This window comes from Carya illinoinensis, chromosome 5 (assembly GCF_018687715.1).
Source record: "Carya illinoinensis cultivar Pawnee chromosome 5, C.illinoinensisPawnee_v1, whole genome shotgun sequence".
NCBI lineage: Eukaryota > Viridiplantae > Streptophyta > Magnoliopsida > Fagales > Juglandaceae > Carya > Carya illinoinensis.
Window position 1 is genome coordinate 14,264,187 of NC_056756.1, and position 19,558 is coordinate 14,283,744.

General features: G+C 39.4%; 2 protein-coding genes and 1 pseudogene across 3 annotated transcripts; 1 reads left to right on the top strand and 2 right to left on the bottom strand.

Annotated features, from left to right (window-relative positions):
- Positions 1-35: 35 nt before the first annotated feature.
- On the bottom strand, positions 36-1,784 carry LOC122309660 (annotated as a pseudogene).
- Positions 1,785-8,463: 6,679 nt separating this feature from the next.
- Positions 8,464-13,916, top strand: LOC122309659 (fructokinase-like 2, chloroplastic). Its single transcript, XM_043123201.1, has 5 exons — positions 8,464-9,411; positions 9,790-10,118; positions 10,213-10,853; positions 11,501-11,972; positions 13,507-13,916. Exons 1-5 carry the CDS (start codon positions 9,368-9,370, stop codon positions 13,731-13,733), a joined length of 1,713 nt encoding a protein of 570 aa, XP_042979135.1. The 5' UTR covers positions 8,464-9,367; the 3' UTR covers positions 13,734-13,916.
- A 1,699-nt stretch (positions 13,917-15,615) lies between these two features.
- Positions 15,616-19,558, bottom strand: LOC122311848 (probable 6-phosphogluconolactonase 1). 2 transcript variants are annotated; one of them, XM_043126591.1, is made up of 4 exons: positions 19,391-19,558; positions 18,419-18,698; positions 17,847-17,982; positions 15,616-16,426 (listed from the first exon to the last, which is right to left on the bottom strand). In XM_043126591.1, the coding sequence occupies exons 2-4, from the start codon at positions 18,589-18,591 to the stop codon at positions 15,935-15,937; spliced, it is 801 nt and encodes a 266-aa protein (XP_042982525.1). In that variant the 5' UTR covers positions 18,592-18,698; positions 19,391-19,558; the 3' UTR covers positions 15,616-15,934. The 2 variants fall into 2 exon arrangements, with proteins under 2 accessions (XP_042982525.1, XP_042982526.1); XM_043126592.1 differs by lacking the exon at positions 19,391-19,558 and adding an exon at positions 19,220-19,376.

A 19,558-nucleotide genomic window follows, 5' to 3' on the forward strand; every position in this document is an offset into this window, starting at 1 on the left:
GCCTTCTCTTCCCAGATGTTGACCCATTTTGGGTAGAACTCAACTCTCAGTTGCATCTTTCAACTACTTAGAAGCTACCCAAACTTCTTCACCATTTACAAGTTTTACCATGGCAGTTAGTCAGTCCATAGTGCCTTCCACTTGGAGCCTATTGACAAAGAAATGAGAATATAGTTCAATCCACCAAAGCTTACCGATGAGCAATAACAATACAACAAAATTTTGACGGAGTTTGGGTGCTGAGGGTTGGTGAAAATCAGAAGAAAAAAAGAAAAGAAGCTAGGAAATGCAATGCACTCCGTAAGGTGACGTCAGTGCTAACCACTTGAACAACATTTCACAAAACAAATGTTTCTCGTGAGAGCCTTATGATCTTCTACAACCGATCCAGAGACTAGGAGTGCAGAAGAAAAATATATCGAGATTTCCAGAGGCAAGGCCGTAAGAAAGAAGAAAAGAAAAGAACGTAATAGAATATACATTATCTATTATTCCCTTAATCATGGAAGGATGCAAGAACTCCTTAGCTTTAGCATTGCATCACAGACCTTCACAGCGTCAAGGTTATCTCTTTACATTATGTACTCTAACAATGTTTGCTCCTAAAACGCTCACCGTGACAGAGGCAATAGTGGCAGTACCTCTCTCATCTGCGCCAGTTCGAGAGCAAATGTCAACTAAAAACCTCTTTCTGGAAGGTCCAATAAATATTGGGGCATGAGACACAGCCAAACTTTTCCTAGCAATCTCTGCATGAATGCTTGGTAATCCCCTTGGGATATCCAAATTACGTTCAGTTCTCTTGGAGAATCCAATATCAGGTTCAATCACTATCCTCCAAGCAGGAATACCTGATAATTCTGCTTCCTTAACCCTCAAGTATAACTCTGAAGCTTTCTACCCTCAAGTATAACTCTGAAGCTTTCTACTTACAAACATCACGTTTTCGGAGTTTTGCATTGTGGATGGGTCCCCCCTCGTGCATTGCAACATGTGGAACCTTAAGGCCTGCAACGACTGAACATGTTCAAAGCTAACTGCCCATCAGATGCATCATTCACGAGACGAGCCCCTCTACCAATTGCTTCTGAAGCAACTTCTGAATAGGAAATATCCACTGATATGAGCTTTCCCTCTGCCTCAGGCATCCCTACTACGGCTTCCAAAACAGGGATAAGCCTATCTAATTCTTCTTCAGTGGAAATACAAGAGGCCATTGGCCTTGTAGATTGAGCACCAATATCAATTATAGCGGCCCCCTCAGAAATCATCAAACGCACCTGATAAAGGGCAGACTCCACAGAGACAAGCTTTCCACAGTCACTAAATTTATCTGGGGTCACATTAAGAATACCCATGACAGAGGTTCTCTATGACCAGTCCCATAAACTGTTTTTAACGGGTAAAACCCTTTTTATGCCTTCCTTCCCAATAAGTGATTCAGCACCCATTTTCTCCCATAACTCAGAAAGTCCACCGGTATGCAGGTAGAAGGAATGCCAACTAGTAACTTTATCACAATCTGCTACTGATCGCAGCAAATCCATTAGGGGGGCCATTACAAATGGTCTCTCCCAAATTCTTTCATGGGGTATGGTTCGAATATCAGAGTGCACCTTGAACTTTCCATAGAACAATATCCAAGTCAATGGGTCTTGGACCATACCTTATACCATTAGTACCGCCCATGTCTGTTTCTATTTTCTTGAGTGTTGGGAGCTGTTCTGACACAGAGACGATTCTAAATAAAGGAGGGACGAAATTTAACGTGTTTCGGCAATTGCCTACGTCCACAGCTTCTGTAATTTCACTATAAAATGATTTTTACAGAAAAAACTCTCTGCTCACCCACTCTCTTCTCTCTTCTTTTTCTCTCACACACTGTCTGCACACACGCAGCACACACTCTCTGTTTTCTCTCTACACTTCTCTGCTGCACACTCCACACACTTAAGCTCTCCTATTTATAGGAGAGCAGATCAGTACGTTGCAGCAATTTGCTGCATGATTCTTGGGGAGGTGTGGAGGTGCCTAACAATACAAAGGAGCAAACGGTGCAACGGTGCATTCGGTGTCTTTCGGTGCACTGTTCACTGTTTTTGTCTCCACCTGCAACAATCTCCCACTTGGAGACAAATGAGTCTACATATCTTCATAGCAACTATCACAGCAACTTCAAGTCATGCCTTTAAGTACGAAGTCCAACTGAAGCTATACACAGCTTCAGTTTGTCAGCAGTAACTACTTTTGTGAACATGTCTGCTGGATTCTCTGTTCCTCGAATCTTCTCAAGTATCAGCTGTCCACTATCGAGAAGAGATCGGATAAAATGGTATCGCAACTGTATATGTTTTGTTCTGGAATGAAAGGCTGGATTCTTTGCAAGAAAAATAGCACTCTGACTATCACTGTGCAGAATGCCTTTTTCATTCTTCTTTCCCAATTCCTCCAAGAATGACTGCAACCAAACCATTTCCTTCCCTGCTTCAGTTATAGCAACGTATTCCGCTTCTGTAGTTGAGAGAGCAACAATCTTCTGTAACTTAGAAGCCCACGATACAACTGTACCACCCAGCGTATACACAAATCCAGTAGTACTTTTTCTGCTGTCAACGTCACCTGCTAAATCAGCATCTACATATCCCTGTAGTTTTAAACCTGCTTTTGTAAAGCATAGTGACGTATCTGAAGAGCCTTGTAGATATTTTAAAATCCACTTGACTGCTTCCCAATGCTGCTTTCCTGGATTACTCATGTACCTGCTCACAGCTCCCACTGCTTGTGCAATATCTGGCCTTGTACAGACCATGGCGTACATAAGACTACCAATAGCAGATGCATATGGTATTCTGTCCATGCATTCTTGCTCTTCCTCCGTCTTTGGCGACTGATCCTTAGTTAGTCGAAAGTGACTAGCTAAGGGTGTGCTCACTAGTTTCGCCTTGTCCATGTTAAACCTTCTGAGCATCTTCTTTACATACTCCTCCTGGGAGAGCTTGAGAGTATCATTAGACCTGTCTCTAATAATTCTCATACCAAGGATTTGTTTTGCAGCACCCAAATCCTTCATCTCAAACCGCTTTGACAACTGCTTCTTCAGTTTATTGATTTCCTCGATGCTTGACCCTACAACGAGCATATCATCCACATATAACAGTAGGATAATATAAGAGTTGTCAAAGTTCTTCATATAGCAACAATGGTCAGCTTGCAGTCTTGTAAATCCATTACTGCACATGAAGTTGTCAAACTTCCGGTACCATTGTCGTGGAGCTTGTTTTAGGCCATACAAGCTCTTCTTTAGTTTGCAAACTAGATTCTCTTTTCCCTTCACTGAGAATCCTTGTGGCTGGTGCATATAAATGTCTTCCTCTAAATCACCATGAAGGAATGCAGTCTTCACATCTAACTGCTCAAGATGTAGATTCTCTGCAGCCACAATTGCCAACACTAGCCTGATCGTAGTCAATTTTACAACTGGGGAGAAAATGTCTGTGTAGTCGACACCTTCTTTTTGTTGAAACCCCTTCACGACCATTCTGGCTTTGTAGCGCTTGCTACCATTGTGTTCTTCTTTAATTCTGTACATCCATTTATTGTGCAAAGCCTTCTTGCCTTTTGGAAGCTTAGTTAGCTCCCATGTCTGATTTGACATTAGTGACTCCATCTCATCTTGCATGGCTTTCTCCCACTTGATCGAATCTTCAATTCGTAGAGCTTCATCATAACTTTTCAGTTCAACACTATCTATTAGCAAGATGTAGTATAGAGATGGTGAGAACCGCTGTGGTAGCCTGATTGTCCTTGAAGATCTTCGAGTAACAGTGAGTGGTGTACGTTGTTCGATCTGTGTATCATTATTTTCTTGATCCTCGTTCTGATCAGTGTTGACTCGAGTAACATCAAAATCAACAACCTCAGGTTTCTTTGGCTGTTCCTCAGATTCAACTTGTAACTTAGCTTTGTACAGAATCTGCTCATTAAATATCACATTTCTACTTCTAATGATTTTGCGATTTTTATCATCCCAAAATTGATAGTCAAATTCTTCATCACCATAACCGATGAAAAAACATTTTCTAGATTTGGCTTCTAACTTGTTACGATCAGTAGAATCTATGTGAACATATGATAAACAGCCAAAAACTTTCAAATGGAAAAGATTTACCTTCTTTCCGCTCCAGACTTCCTCTGGTAGATCGAACTTTAAGGGAACTGAAAGTCCCCGATTAATCAAATAGGCTGCAGTGTTAATTGCATCAGCCCAAAAACATTCAGGCAATCCTGAATTCAGCCTCATGCTTCTGGCACGTTCGTTGAGAGTTCTATTCATGCGTTCAGCTACGCCATTCTGTTGCGGTGTCCCGGGAATAGTCTTTTGAAATTTAATCCCATTTGCAGTACAGAATTCTTTGAACCCTCCGTCGATGTACTCTCCTCTATTGTCTGATCTCATACATTTTAACTTCAAGCCTGTTTCATTTTCAACCATGGCTCTCCACTTCTTGAAAGTATCAAATGTGTCAGATTTATTTTTCAAAAAATAAACCCATACTTTCCTGCTTGAGTCATCAATAAAGGAAACATAGTACCGCGATCCTCCAAGAGAAGCTACTGGGGATGGCCCCCACAAATCTGTGTGCACCAACTCCAACTTTGTAGATTTTGGAGTTCTACCATTTTTTAGGAAACTAACATTTTTCTGTTTCCCAAAAATGCAACATTCACACATGTCGAAATCAGTTGATTCCAACTTTGGTAACTTCCCCTTGGATAATAGTACTTTCATTCATTTCTCACTCATGTGACCAAGCCTTTGATGCCATAGGTTGGCATTTGCATCAGCAATTGCAATAGTATCTCTAATGCTTGAAGTCATATATAGAGTACCTGTTTTTGTACCTCGAGCTACTACCATAGCTCCTTTTGTTATCTTTCACGTGCCACCGGTAAAATAGTACCGAATGCCTATCAGCATCAAGTTGTCCTACAGAAATCAGGTTCCTCATGAGCTTGGGAACATGTCGCACCTTCTGTAGCAACCATGCACTTCCATTGGGCAAATTGATTGGTACATCTCCTATGCCTTCGATTTCCAACGCTTCACTATCTGCTAAGTACACATTCCCGAAATCACCAGTGACATAATTCTGCATGATTTCTCGATGTGCTGTAGTGTGGAACGAGGCTCCTGAATCTAACACCCAAGATTCAATTTGGTTGTCGACTGAAAGGAGTAAGGCATCTTGGAGATCTTCTATTGTGGCATTAACAGAGTCATGCTCATTCTTCTTCTTTGCTTCCTTGCAATTATTTTTGAAGTGGCCAATCTTGCCACAATTCCAGCACTGTACTTGTTTTCCGGACCTAAATTTACTTCTGCCTCTTCGGGACTTCGATCTGCCCCGATTTGAACTTCTACTAGCTCCTCTACCTCTCGTCTCGAGGTTTAAGGCAGAACTGGAAGTTGATGCTTCTCCTGTATCTCTTCTGCGAACTTCCTCGCTAAGAATATGGTCCCGGATATCTTGATACTTCATCTTTGTTTTGCCATAAGAATTGTTGACAGCTGTTCTCATGGCCTCCCAGCTCTTTGGCAATTGAGTTAGAGCAATCAGTGCACGTACTTCATCATCAAATTCAATCCCTACTGAAGCTAATTGATTGATGATGGTGTTGAACTCATTCAGATGCTGAATAACTGGAGTTCCTTCTGCCATTCTCAAGTAGAATAGCTTGTACATCAAATGCACTTTATTATTGGCTGATGGCTGCTCGTACATGTCCGATAGAGCTTTCATCAAATCCGCCGTGGTCTTCTCCTTTCCCACATTGTGTGCAACTGATCTTGACAGTATTAGTCGAATAACTCCCAACACTTGTCTGTCAAGGAAACTCCAATCTTCATTGCTCATGTCATCTGGCTTTCTTCTTAGGAGTGGAAGATGTAGTTTCTTCTCATAAAGATAATCCTCTATCTGCATTCTCCAGTAGGCAAAGTCTGTACCGTCAAATTTCTTGATACCAACACCTTTAGCTTCTTCTCCAGCCATAACTTTACAAATGAGTTCAAATTCAAACAAACAACGATCACTGTTGCGTCCGAAACACTCGAATTAGCTGGAAACGAGTCCGGAATGATCCAAATAGTTTGTCAGCACTATTTGATCGTCGCGATAGAACTCCAACTGGCGTGATCTAGCCCAAAAATGATCTGCAACACGTAGATGGTTCAGATCCAATGTATTGATGCCGAATCTCAAAATTTCGATCGTACGGATGAGTCCGGAATGATCCAAATAGTTGGAAAGCACTATTTGATCGTCGAAATCGGACTCCGAATGGCTTAGATCTAGCCAAAAATAGATCTGAAAAATGGACGGTTCTGATCTGTCTGGCGCGTGAGATACACGCGCTGTACAGTGCGCGTGGGCAACGCGTGGGCGCGTGTAATACACGCGCGTACAGTACTGTGGCGCGTGGGGGAGAGTGAGGCGCGTGTGGCACACGCGCCGAACCTCTCTAGGGCGCGTGGGGGGCGCGTGGGCGCATCCTTCACGAGTCTTCAACCTCTGGCGCGTGTGGTGCACGCGTCTTCAACCTCCGGAGCGCGTGGGGTGCGTGGGTTGCAGCAGATGCACGCGCCGATCTTCTAGGGGCGCGTGTAGCCTCGTCCGACCTCCGTTTTCGATTCCGTTTGCGGCAACGGATTCGTCTCGACGCGAGGAACACTGTGGAGTTATCAAAAATTGATTTTGAACAACTTGAATTTTCGGACAGCTCGAACCAGTGCTCTGATACCAGTTGTTGGGAGCTGTTCTGACACAGAGACGATTCTAAATAAAGGAGGGACGAAATTTAACGTGGTTCGGCAATTGCCTACGTCCACAGCTGCTGTAATTTCACTATAAAATGATTTTTACAGAAAAAACTCTCTGCTCACCCACTCTCTTCTCTCTTCTTTTTCTCTCACACACTGTCTGCACACACGCAGCACACACTCTCTGTTTTCTCTCTACACTTCTCTACTGCACACTCCACACACTTAAGCTCTCCTATTTATAGGAGAGCAAATCAGTACGTTGCAGCAATTTGCTGCATGATTCTTGGGGAGGTGTGGAGGTGCCTAACAATACAAAGGAGCAAACGGTGCAACGGTGCATTCGGTGTCTTTCGGTGCACTGTTCACTGTTTTTGTCTCCACCTGCAACATTGAGCACTCCCAATAATTCATGTGGCCTACTTTAGTGACAACTCTAACTGCAGAATTGAGAAAGTGAGGCTGATTGGTCACGTAGGCTGGAGCTGTTTCATACAAACAAGCATGCCTTGTAATATGTATGCCCGATTTTTTCATCAACTCCAAGGCGTTGTTGAAATTATGTAGTCTGTCACCCACATTGCTTCCTAAAGCAATAGCTACTTCCTGCTCTGGAGAATGAACTCAACAGAGGCATTCAGTGATGAATGGCGATAGGAAGATGGCAATACTGCAGAAAAAATGAAATGAGTATATACAAACTGGCCCAGATAAATTCCCCCAAAAAAGAAGGGCGTTTATGTAAGTTGCTTCTACTCAAGAGGATCACTAGTAACCATAGGTTATGTCCTATATGCCACAGTAATCCCTGAGAGCTGATTTTGGTAATCAGGATTAAGTGGTCTAAGTGGCCAATTAAAAAAGCGTAACTTCACCCAATTCAGATGTTAAGTTTTTGAAAAATCAAGAAATCAATTAATCATTAAAACAGGTATCCAGAACTTGAAAATTGAATTTACATCACCTCTAAACCATTTCTTGCTGGGCACGAACTGCTTCAAAGTATTCTTATCGGGAGTGGCTTGTCAACAACGTGAAGTTTGAAGTAAATATTCCATTCCTTTTCAGTCTGCACGGTTATATAATGCGTGGAAAGAAGGCATTTCTTGAAAACTTAAAATCAGAAGAGTTCCCATTTATAAATAAAGGTGATAAAAGGGAGAAAGCCATAAAATAGCAGTCGCAAATTTTTGTTTGCTCAATATATAGCAGCCAAAGCTAAAAGATACAAATTTGTTGACAGAAGGTTAGAGTTAAGACAATTAATATTAAAATCAGAGTCAACTGCTCTGACTGTTGCCTGGCATATAATTCCTTATAGAACTTCTTTTTATCTCTTTCTTTGTGAGGGGGAAAGGACGTAACAACAGAAAAATTGGAAATAAAGTTTCTTGTTTCAATCCCAACCCATGACTGATTGTTATAGTTACTAGTTCAACAGAGCCAGTATACAAACCAAAAAAAAGAACTGCACAGAAACATGTTTGGTTTCGAGTTGAATGCTGATAAAAAGAGTTAATTTTGGATTAGATACAGCCCGGAGAGGACTACTTTTTCAAGTAATCTAAACAACGCACTTTTTTTTTTTTTTCCTTCTAACCGAGCTCCATATATTATAATTAAAAGATACAGAAATACATGAATAAGGGGTAGGGATGAAGGACACTTGCTTGCTTGCTCGCTTTTAAGTTCAGTTGACAAAAGCAGAGGTTCGGTTCTGCAATGCTCCAGTCCCCTTTGCACCGATTTAGACCAGTTGTTAGAGGGATGAAGGACACTTGCTAAAAAATTAGATCCAAAGGTCAACAGATTGCAAGGGTCGGAGAGGATTTGGAGTTCCCAAGACGGACAAACATAGTGAATGAATTTGGAGTACCCAAGACCCAGAAGGAAAACGGGGTTTTGCTCTGGTTGCATCCTTTTACAATATATTTGGCCTATATTTCCCTTTTATCTCCTAAAAATGAAAATATAGAGTACAAACAAAAAAATATTAAGAGAATGAGAGCTCTTCATCCGGCCCCTAATTCCCATTCCAAGACCACACCGACTCCCAAACTCTCAAATTCATGACGGAGTGTCGCACGAAATTGAACAGCAGCGGGAGTACCATCTTGCAGAGGTCGACAAGGCGGGAGAGCGCTTTGCGGAGATCGGTGGAAACCAAAGAGACAACGACCCTCGAAGACCTCGGCATGTGGGAGGCAGTGAACTCGGCGTTCCAGAAGCGGTGACGACGGCCTGGCCTGGCCTGGCCTCGGAAGAGAGACAAGGGAGGAGGCGCGGGAGGAAGGAGAGAAAATAAACCAAGATTTTAGATATGAATGACGTGTCAGAATATTGACCTTTGGATTGTAAATTTGTACATGTTTCTATGTAAAAACCGGAGCAAGGGGACACTGGAAAGCCAAAACCCCCCAAAAAAAAACAGGCCTCATCCACTTACATTCTTAAACCCGTGGCTAACACTACCTCCAACACAAACTCGAACACCCAGTAGTCGGAACTTCTCAGCTGGAACTGGGACCTGTTTTGAAGCTCTTATCTATGGCGGCATCTCTGTCTTTCACTCGGTTTCTTTTATTCCCCAGGTTTTCCCCCTGTCTCTCTTCATGTAGGTATAATCTTTATACATATTGATTACACTTCTAAAACCGATGTTTTTTTTCATGCGCTACAAGGTGGGACAGCGTAGATAAACGGAGCCTGTATTGTCCTAATTGACTATGTAAATTAAGCAAGCTTTTTATTTTAAAAAAAATAAAGGTTTACTGGGTGTTGTGTTAGATATATTTTTTTTGTTTAATGTTTCTAGTGGGGATATATCGAAATGAATCTCAACCCTCTGTCAGAAACTTTGAAAAAAGAAAATCCTAAATAAAATGCTCTCCATTGATCAACTATGGTCGTCTTTTTCACCAACTCCTCAGCAATGGTTATGCCAGTAATTTGGCCCTTCAACTATGCAGGTGCCACTCGAATTGGCCGTGTTATCCTTCACTTAACTTTATGCAGCTTCAGGACATTAGATTACACGGTAAATCGGGCCTGGCATCTGCTTCCAGGAAGAAAGCTGCTGAGAGTTTTGGAGAAGAACCGGCTGATGAAAATGGGGCTGTTGTAAAGAAGAAGACAACTAGGAAACGAGCTGGTAGGCCGGCTAGAAAGAAATCCGTGTCTGATATTACGGAGGAGAAGCCTGAATTGGTGGTAGCTAGTGATGCCACGAGTGATGAAAGCATCATTTCTGCACTAAGTAATGATTCCAAGAAAACACGGCGAAGAACTCGAAAGAAAGGTATTTCCCATACTAGCTACATGGTGTTTGGTTCCGTTCCAAATGCTTTATGGCATTACTTTCATTCCTGATGGGGACTGACTTAAATTTATAGCTGTGTCTGCTTCTACTAGCTTGGAGGAAGAGAAAACTGAGAAGAAGGTGAGGAGGAGGACCAAGAAGAAAGATGATAGAGATGTGGAAGATCAGGGCAGTGAAGAAGAAGTTACTGATCATGAGGAGTCTCCATTTGTTGCAAATGTGGAGGTTGAGATTGAGGAGGACCTGGAGTTGGGAATGATGGAGGGAGAGGATATTAGCTATACATATGGTTGGCCCCCTCTTGTCTGTTGCTTCGGAGCTGCGCAGCATGCTTTTGTGCCCTCAGGAAGGCCTGCCAACAGACTTATAAACTACGAAATCCATGAATCAATGAAGGATGCACTATGGGCGCCTGAAAAATTTATTAGGGCTCCTGGGGGATCTGCAGGCAGTGTTGCAATTGCTCTTGCAAGCTTGGGTGGTAAGGTCGCTTTCATGGGAAAACTGGGAGATGATGACTATGGTAAGGCCATGCTATATTATATGAATGTGAACAATGTTCAAACCCGTTCAGTTCGCATTGATAGTAAAAGAGCGACAGCGATATCACAGATGAAGATTGGTAAGAGGGGTAACTTGAGAATGACTTGTGCCAAACCCTGTGCAGAGGATTCCTTATCAAAGTCTGAGATCAATATTGACGTGCTAAAGGAGGTATGGTAGTTTGGTCTTGTGTAGAAAGATAATTTGACTCACACTTTACAGTGCTTGACTTAAGTTATTATACCTCACTCCTGTCCATTGGTGGTATGGCAATATTTTTGGCTTGATTTCATATACGCTTTGCTTCTTACAGAAGAAAATCCAAGTTTTATTCATATATGATAGATGAAATGAATGATTCCAGGTCTATTTATGTGGATATTGGTGAATTTCAAATCATTCACTTGTATGAAAATGTTGTAGGTGAGATTGAATCTTAAATGAATCACAAAAATCTTAAATGATTCTCTGAAAAATTATCTTCATAGGAGTTTTGTCTGACACTGCTGGCATCTTATTATGCGCTTTAAGATGAAGAGGTTGCTATTGATTGTTTTTTTATTTTTTTATTTTTTTTTATTTTAGGATATGGGTTCCATGGCTAGGGTATTGTATATTGAATTGTATTGATTGCCATCAGCATTTTGTATACCTTCTCCCTTTGAAGTGCCATCCAAAGAAGTCTTGACTGTAATAAAACTCTTCTAAGTCATCTTACTTTATACCATGTAGACTCTGAGTGCAACCCATGCTGCTTTTTAGATTATTCAAATTTGATTAGCTCGTTGGCTTATAGTCTTTAGTGATCTATTATACAGGCAAAGATGTTCTACGTCAGCACACATTCCCTGCTTGATCGAAATATGAGATTGACTACACTGCAGGCTATCAAGATCTCAAAGAAACTGGGAGGAGTCCTTTTTTATGATGTGAACCTTCCATTGCCACTATGGAAGTCTGTCGAAGAGACCAAGATGTTTATTCAACAGGTGTGGAATCTAGCAGATATTATTGAGGTTACTAAGCAAGAGCTTGAGTTCCTATGTGGGATCAAGCCATCAGAGGAATTTGACACTAAAAATAATGCGAGCTCAAAATTTGTCCATTATGATCCGGAAGTGGTTACACCTCTTTGGCATGAAAATCTTAAGGTTTTGTTTGTGACGAATGGGACTTCTAAGGTACATTATTACACTAAGGAGCACAATGGCGCTGTTAGTGGGACGGAGGATGTCCCGATTACCCCTTTCACTTGCGATATGTCAGCATCAGGGGATGGCATTGTTGCAGGTAAAGTCTTGTAAACACGCATATTTGTCAAGGTTATTGCTGGAAATGATGTGTGTGAGGCCTGGTTAGCCTGCATTTTTGTGGCAGCCCCTGGCCATTCACTGGAACCTATTATCTAGTGGAGTACTGGCTTACACAAGAAATGCGACAGCCCAATAGTGTTGTAATAGCCAATTCTCATAGTAGGTGAAGTGCTGTGTCGAAAGGTGTATATTCCAGCCGTCAATATGGTGCACTATTTGGAAGTAATTAATACCAACTAGTTTCTTTTTCTAGTCACTTGTGCTAGGATCTTAGATTTGTGGAAGTTGAACATTAACACCTTGGGGAGTCTCTTGGCAAGTATCTAAGTCAGCCCATTAAGGATGACACCTTAAACAAAAGCATTTTGGGCCAAAGAATATTATGACAATCACATCTACAGGAGGGTGGTGAATGGGGATCTCCACATTGCGTGGTAGGGAGACGTACTTAGCTGGGTTGCAATTGTGACCTTGCGAGTCTTTTGGAGTATAAGACCAAATTAGTTTGAGCTTTTATTGAACTGTTAGGGTGTGTCAGAGCCAATCCTAACTAGAAGTGTAGGACTCGTGCCACAATAGAATGACCTGATGAGAATGTCAGAATTTTGAGTAGGGAATATTGTAATGCCCCACAATAAAGGAAAGTGCTGAATTAGAGATCGATGAATGAGATCCCACATTGTGTGAGAAATAAGTTCTGTCTTTATGATGGTTCTAATCAATTCTAATCTGTACTAGTCCTTGTGGTGTATAAACCTAGATGTGGATTTGAATATTTACAAATATTACATCAAATACTCTCTCGTCGTTACCACCCGATTTTAGAGTCTGCCACTTGATAACCACACCAATCACACATGAATGTTCCAACACATATCCCCTTTCATATGTGTCTTTTATGCAGCTAACCTCTCCCTTGAAAGGAAAAAGGCTTTTCTAAACAATTTGAGTGTCATGCATCACAATCGATAATCCACTTATGTCACATCTACCAATTGGATCATTGGCTCCTTATTACATGTACAGTGCTATTGTAACAAATTACTAGTGAATAACTTTATCTCGAAAGTCATTGTTGCATTTTAATTATTCTTATTTATAGTATCTAATATTGAGTGTTTATGATCTATATTTGTATAATATGGCGTCCATATTCTTGAGGAGAGTACTTTTTAGGCTGGTCAAATCAGTTTGAAAAGATACCTACTAACCATGACCAGGTCTTATGCCAAGAAGCAGAACTATAGGACTTATCATTGATTTTGAAAGAAGCATCCTTAACAAAACAAATTTAAGAAACCGTGTAGGCTAGTGGATGATTGTGAGAAAATGAACTTGGATGCTCTTGTCATGTTTTTTATTCTTTGGCATCATCAATGCATACATATAATTAGCTTCACATATTTTTTTTCACGCTTTGGATTTCAGATGATCTATAGTTTGCTAGATGAGCCTTGATCTTTCACTTCAACTCCACCTTACTTTTAAATTCTGTTTTCTGACAACTCCAGCTCTCATGAGAATGTTGACGGTTCAGCCTGATCTAATAACTGACAAAGGATACATAGAGCACACAATCAGGTATGCAATTGACTGTGGGATCATAGACCAATGGCTGCTTGGGCAAGTGCGCGGCTTCCCACCTGAAGAAGATATGGAAGAAGAAGTGGTCCCTGATCCAAATGGCATTAGGTCGATAACGGAAATGGAATACCGAACGCTAAAGCCTGTAAGTTGATTAAGGTGATTGATTCTTCCCCTATAAGGGGCTCTGATTGATTATTTCCTTCCTAAACTGGTGGGGGATTCTGGACGTTGGTAGTAACACCAATTTTGTATTGTACGGATATCATCTATGATCAAAGCCTGAAAGTAGGAATTCACAGGTCGGTCCCTTTGGTGGCAAAGATCCTGTCTCTGAGTCCCGACTCCCCCCCATCCCCTGTTCTTGCATTATGTACCTTTGAGAGACCCATATCTTTCTGGGTCAACGGTAAACCAAAAGATGCTTTCTTTTGTTGGGGAGAGATTGCATTTTCTCCTTTTGGTCGGTTTACCAGGGATAGATGCATATTGGTTTTACTTAGTTTAAACCACAATGGATAGCACTAATAATGAATGCACTAATCTAGCATATATGGAGAGGTTCCACTTGCAACCCGTCATACAATGGGGTCATTGACAAGTCACACCAAACACTACACAAATTTTTTTAATTTTTTTCTCTTACTAAATGTGTGATGTATGGATGATGAATAAAAGAATTTAATTAGTTTAAAAATAATAAAATAATAAATAAAAATAAGTGTAGTGGTATGTGGAGATAATGAGTAGCAAAAGTCTTTTTTTTTTTTTTTAAAAAAAAAAGTTGGTTTTATTCTTCTTAAACTAATTAAATTATTTTACTTATCATTAATATTCCACATATTTGATAAGAGAAAAAAAAAAAATGTGGTGTGTGAAGATAATGAATAGAATTTTTGGTAGCAAAATTCTTATTTGTCAGGCATGATAAACTACAGTAAGAATGTGTCAATATTATTCCCATGGAATTTGAAAGGGAGTTATTATGCTGCCCAACTCTTACCGCTAGGTGTATCGTTCAGGTTATTTTTTTTTTTTCACATTTTTAAATATATTTAAATATTTAAAAATAAAAATTGCCCAATGGTACACTGTAACGGGAGGCAAACTAGCTTTATTCTAGAAGAATAAGGTTAGTATGCACTACCCTTTTAGGAAACTACAGTTTATGAAATTGAGGGTGGGCGAAGAAGAAAAATTCTTACGTGGCATTCAATAATTGGATTATAAGTAATAGATGACAAATAATTTTTCAATCATTTAGAGCTCATTTGGATAGTGAGACGATGATTTTAGATGAAAATTGAATAAAATATTGTTAAAATATTATTTTTTAATATTATTTTTATTTTGTAATTTGAAAAAATTGAATTGAGATTTGAAAAAGTTGAATAGTTTATTATATTTGATATAAAAATTTGATAAAATTATAATAATGAGATAAGATGAGATGAGATGAAATACTTTCTGAATCTAACAAGCCCTTATTGTCGCATTATTGTTATTCAATTTATTATCTTCAGAATACTCCACTACTATTCATTATTTTATTATTACTTTTCATTTCCTCTTTACTACTATTTAATATTCTATTATTACTTTTTCACTACTATTTAAAACTCTTAATGCTTCTCAACACTTCTTACCACCCAAACTAAGACCCAAGAGATCGTGACAAAAAGGATAGCATATAGCACTTCTTGGGTGAAGAAACTATTCTTTGAAATCTGAGAGTCTTATGTCAGTGCAAGATTTGATTTGTAAATTAAATTTAAAATTCAATTCTCTAAGATGACAAGAAGTGTTTTTGTTTTATGCAAAAATAATTATTTTATTTTCTCAACTGAGCAGGGTGTGTTCGCCTTCCAAGAGGATAATCCTTGCTCTAAATCCAAGAGGAAAAAAAAAGACATTATATGCCTTAAATCCAACAGCACATTAGCAGCCATAGCTTAATGTTACGTTCTGGTGACCTTTGTTTCAACTATTAACTTATCATGTTGTAATAATAACCATAACAATGACAACAATGCGTGTGCAAGTATACGGAAGATCCTTTTGAATTTCACGAACAAAAATATATAAGCACAATTATTTTATTCCAAAGCTTACTCATCAAACTAAGTCAGAACAAAAAGCTTTGGAATTGAGGCCCCAATCTTATTAACACCTTACAGGTAAAAAAAAAAAAAAAAAAAAAGGATAATCACACTTCTCCCAGCCTTGCTGAATAAGAGAGCAAGGAAAGGCAAAATGGAGCATTTAACCCGAAGAGGAAAAGGCAAAAATGGGAAAGAAGATAATCCAAAGGGGTCTTAATCCCACCACTACATACAAGCATACCCAAGCTCAAATCTACTCAGAAAATTGAGAACGGTCAAGTTTTGATGCAGCTGGCTTGTCCAAAAACCATACCAACTTCCCTCTCATTGGCTGGACCATCCTCGCGGGAGGTGACGGGCAGTCACGTCCCACGTCGTCAATTGCCAAGTGCACAGCCTCTGCTTTGCTGTCACCTGTTACAACTATGGCTACATTGAAGGCTGAGTTGATAACAGGCAAAGTGAATGTGATTCTCTCCGGTGGGGGTTCCGGAGAGTCTGTAATAAAAGTTACCCACTCATCTCTTTTGTTGAGCACCGAGTTGTTAGGGAACAGTGAGGCAATATGGCCATCGGGGCCCATTCCAAGGAGTATAAGGTCAAACTTAGGGCAGTCATCAATCTCGGACACACTGACTACACGAGTTTTCACTAATTGACGAATGGAAAACTCGTACTCATCAGCAGCCTCCTCAGCTGACACTGAGACATTAATAGAATGCACATGACTGGGAACTATAGGCACCTGAGAATATAAAATAAAGGTGATCTAATGAGAAATTACACATACACACATCCTTTAACATTGATATGCAATCTAAGATTTTATGAATAAACTAGCACATATATAATCTGTCAACCCGCAATACCATTATGACCCAAAGGATCTTCAAATCTCAATCTTTTTTTTAGCCCATCAGAGACCGTAGACCCATTCGACCTAGAAGCCAGTCGATGGCAAGTAGGTATCTCCAACCCTATGCAATAAGTAGGATTTTGATCCTGGGCTTCCTGTCTATGTCAAGAGACTTACATGGAACTCTAATCAACAAAACAACATTTACATGGTGATATTGGTAGACTGCATCTCGTCAGTGACTAAAGCGAGAAGATTTTGGCTTCTACCTATTATTACTTATTATTTATTCCAGCATCCCAGGACATTTCTTCTAGATCTAAGGTTTTTTTTTTCCTTTATTTAATATTTATTTTTACTTCTTATTTTTATTTTTGCAGATATTTCAGATCCAATTTGTTCTTCTATGTTTACCATCATATATTTGTTTTCCAGAGATCAACAATTAAAGGCACCTGCCAATTGATGACAGGATGTAGAAAGTCATAAAAATGTTTTGATCTTCTGTTACAAAGATCAATACTCTTGTTCAATTTGAAGCTGTTTTCAGCATGAAGAAGGCCAAATACATGGATTCAGGTAATGAGGAATGATATAGTTGCTGACATATATCACACACACACACACACGACTGGATGAAAAATGAAAGTGAAACAGGATATGTATTGCCAACCCCTTGTAGTTTACATTTAAAATAATGAATTCAGTTGAATGGAAGTGCCTTAATTAAACTCTGTAAAAACAAGCAAACAATACTACACAAGGCAACACTTTTTCTAGAAAAATGGGGGGTACCTGATGTAGCTATTGGAAAGTTATTTCAGAATTTGAACTGAAAAAAAAGGGGGACAAAATGGCTACATAACCACCAAAATGATATTTGCCTAAAGTCTTTCCCACCACTTCTACAATCAATTAAGAGCCACTTTTACAAACTTGAATAACCACAAAAGAGGAAAACTTTAACAAACATAGGACAGCTGTAAATATGACATTGTAATATTAAGGAAACCAGGAATTTTAGCATTAGGTAGCAAGTTTCCACGTAGTCTAAACTTGACCAAGTAAATACAATAAGTTCCTTTTACTTCCAATTGCACATTTTGAATGCAACTAATAATTAAAGGGCTGAAGCCTTTAGTATTTTCTATCTACTAGAAAATTCGTGAATCTTTCTTTTTTTAATAGAAGAAATGGCATGCCCAGTGTGAATCTTCTAATCACTCAACAAGAAGAAAGCAATGGACGTATAAGGATGTTGAGGTGTAAGTACTAAAGACAGAAGAATATATGAAGTGGAGGTACAAACCTTGGACAATAGGCCATCCTTTGCTTGCTTATAATTGCTGTCAGTATGATTTTTGGCCACAACACGCTCATCAGCCCAAAATATGTACCATTTGGCCCAGTCTACAGTCTGGTTGTACGGAGCTTCACAGAGTTTTCTGTTTTTCACCTTATTTTTAAACCCAGAGCACCAAAATTGAAAAACTAAGCCTGTTTGGGATTGAGTTTGAAAGTTTAAAAAATGCTTTTAACTGTTTAAAAACTCTTTTAAAGAAAAAATGATATGTTTAGTAAATTTATAAAAAGTACTTTAATCACCTAAAAAAGCTAGAAGTCTACTTTAAAAAAAAAAAAAACAAATTGAAGCTTTTATCGAAAAGCTCCAGCAAATAATTATATATTTTTAAAAAATTAATGTAATTAACTCTAAAAGTGCTCTAGATACATGTTTATCAAATAGTAAATAGCTTTTGAAGTATAGAACTTATTATTTAAGTTATAAGTTATATGCCCTAAAGTTATAAGTTATATTTTCCACCACAATCCCAAACATGCACTAAAGATATTAGACAGCAAAAGGAAAGTTTTGATTACCCTATTAAGTCAAGGAGAGAACCACCAGACAACGCAATGGCAAAGACACCCCGCTCCTTCACCGATGCCTCTGATAATTCAGCAATATAGTCTGCCAAATTGGTGCTAAGCTCATCCAAACTTTCATGGATTCTCACCTCCCCTCTATCGTCACGAGCCTCAGAGACAGCCATGCTTGCAACAATCTATCACCTCTATCCTAGAAACAGGAGAACGACAAGTAGACCGAAATTCAGATTGGTTCTTTTTTTTTTTTTCCCTTCCACGAGTACAATTTCGCCTGCAGTTTCTCGGTTTAAATATAAAGATAGGTCAGAAGCAATATGACAACAATCCTAAGAAAAGAACATTGTATAGTTGCTTCGAAGACAATGGACCAGAACAAAAACATCACCCTCCTTGCAGCGCGTAGGTATGGATTATACAGGGGATGTAAAAGCCTGGATCATTTAGGTTCTACAGAATCCATGTCTGAATGGTTTTCTTTTCCAAAAAGAAGATTTTGGGAATAATGAACATGTGGTAACACAACTCACTCTGTGCATGGAATCAAAACTGAAGACAGGAAGACAATCCAACAAAAGGAACTGAAATCGAGTCGAACAGACATATTTCCCAGCAAAAATAGACAGCCGGATCATAAAACATTTTCAACTCGCAACCCCATTACCCCAAGAAATCAAAATATACAATTTAGAAGGGAAAAAAAAAAAATTGGGAAAAGAAAAACCAATCCCATGCAATCTAAGAGTCCAAGACACTTGACGCTTGTCGGATGACAAATAAAAGAGAAATGCTTACAAGGAAGTAGAAGGAGAAGGGCTATGGCAAGAGAAGCAGAAACCGACGAAGGTGGAAGATTAGTATGAACAAGAAATCACTGTATATAATGCTACACAGGAACATTATTCTATAATCCATTAACTCAGATTGTAACAAAACCTTTCGCAAGTAGTTTAGAAGAATTTTTACCTTCTGGGATTCCAGTTGCGTCCAATGACCGCGACATAACACGCGCGCGCGCGCGCGCGCACACTCTCTCTCTGTGTGCTTTTCCCAGAAGATGACGAGAAAATTCCTCAATTCTAGATCCTCTGCACAAACATCTGAGACAAAAACAAGGAAATATAAAAGTTCAAT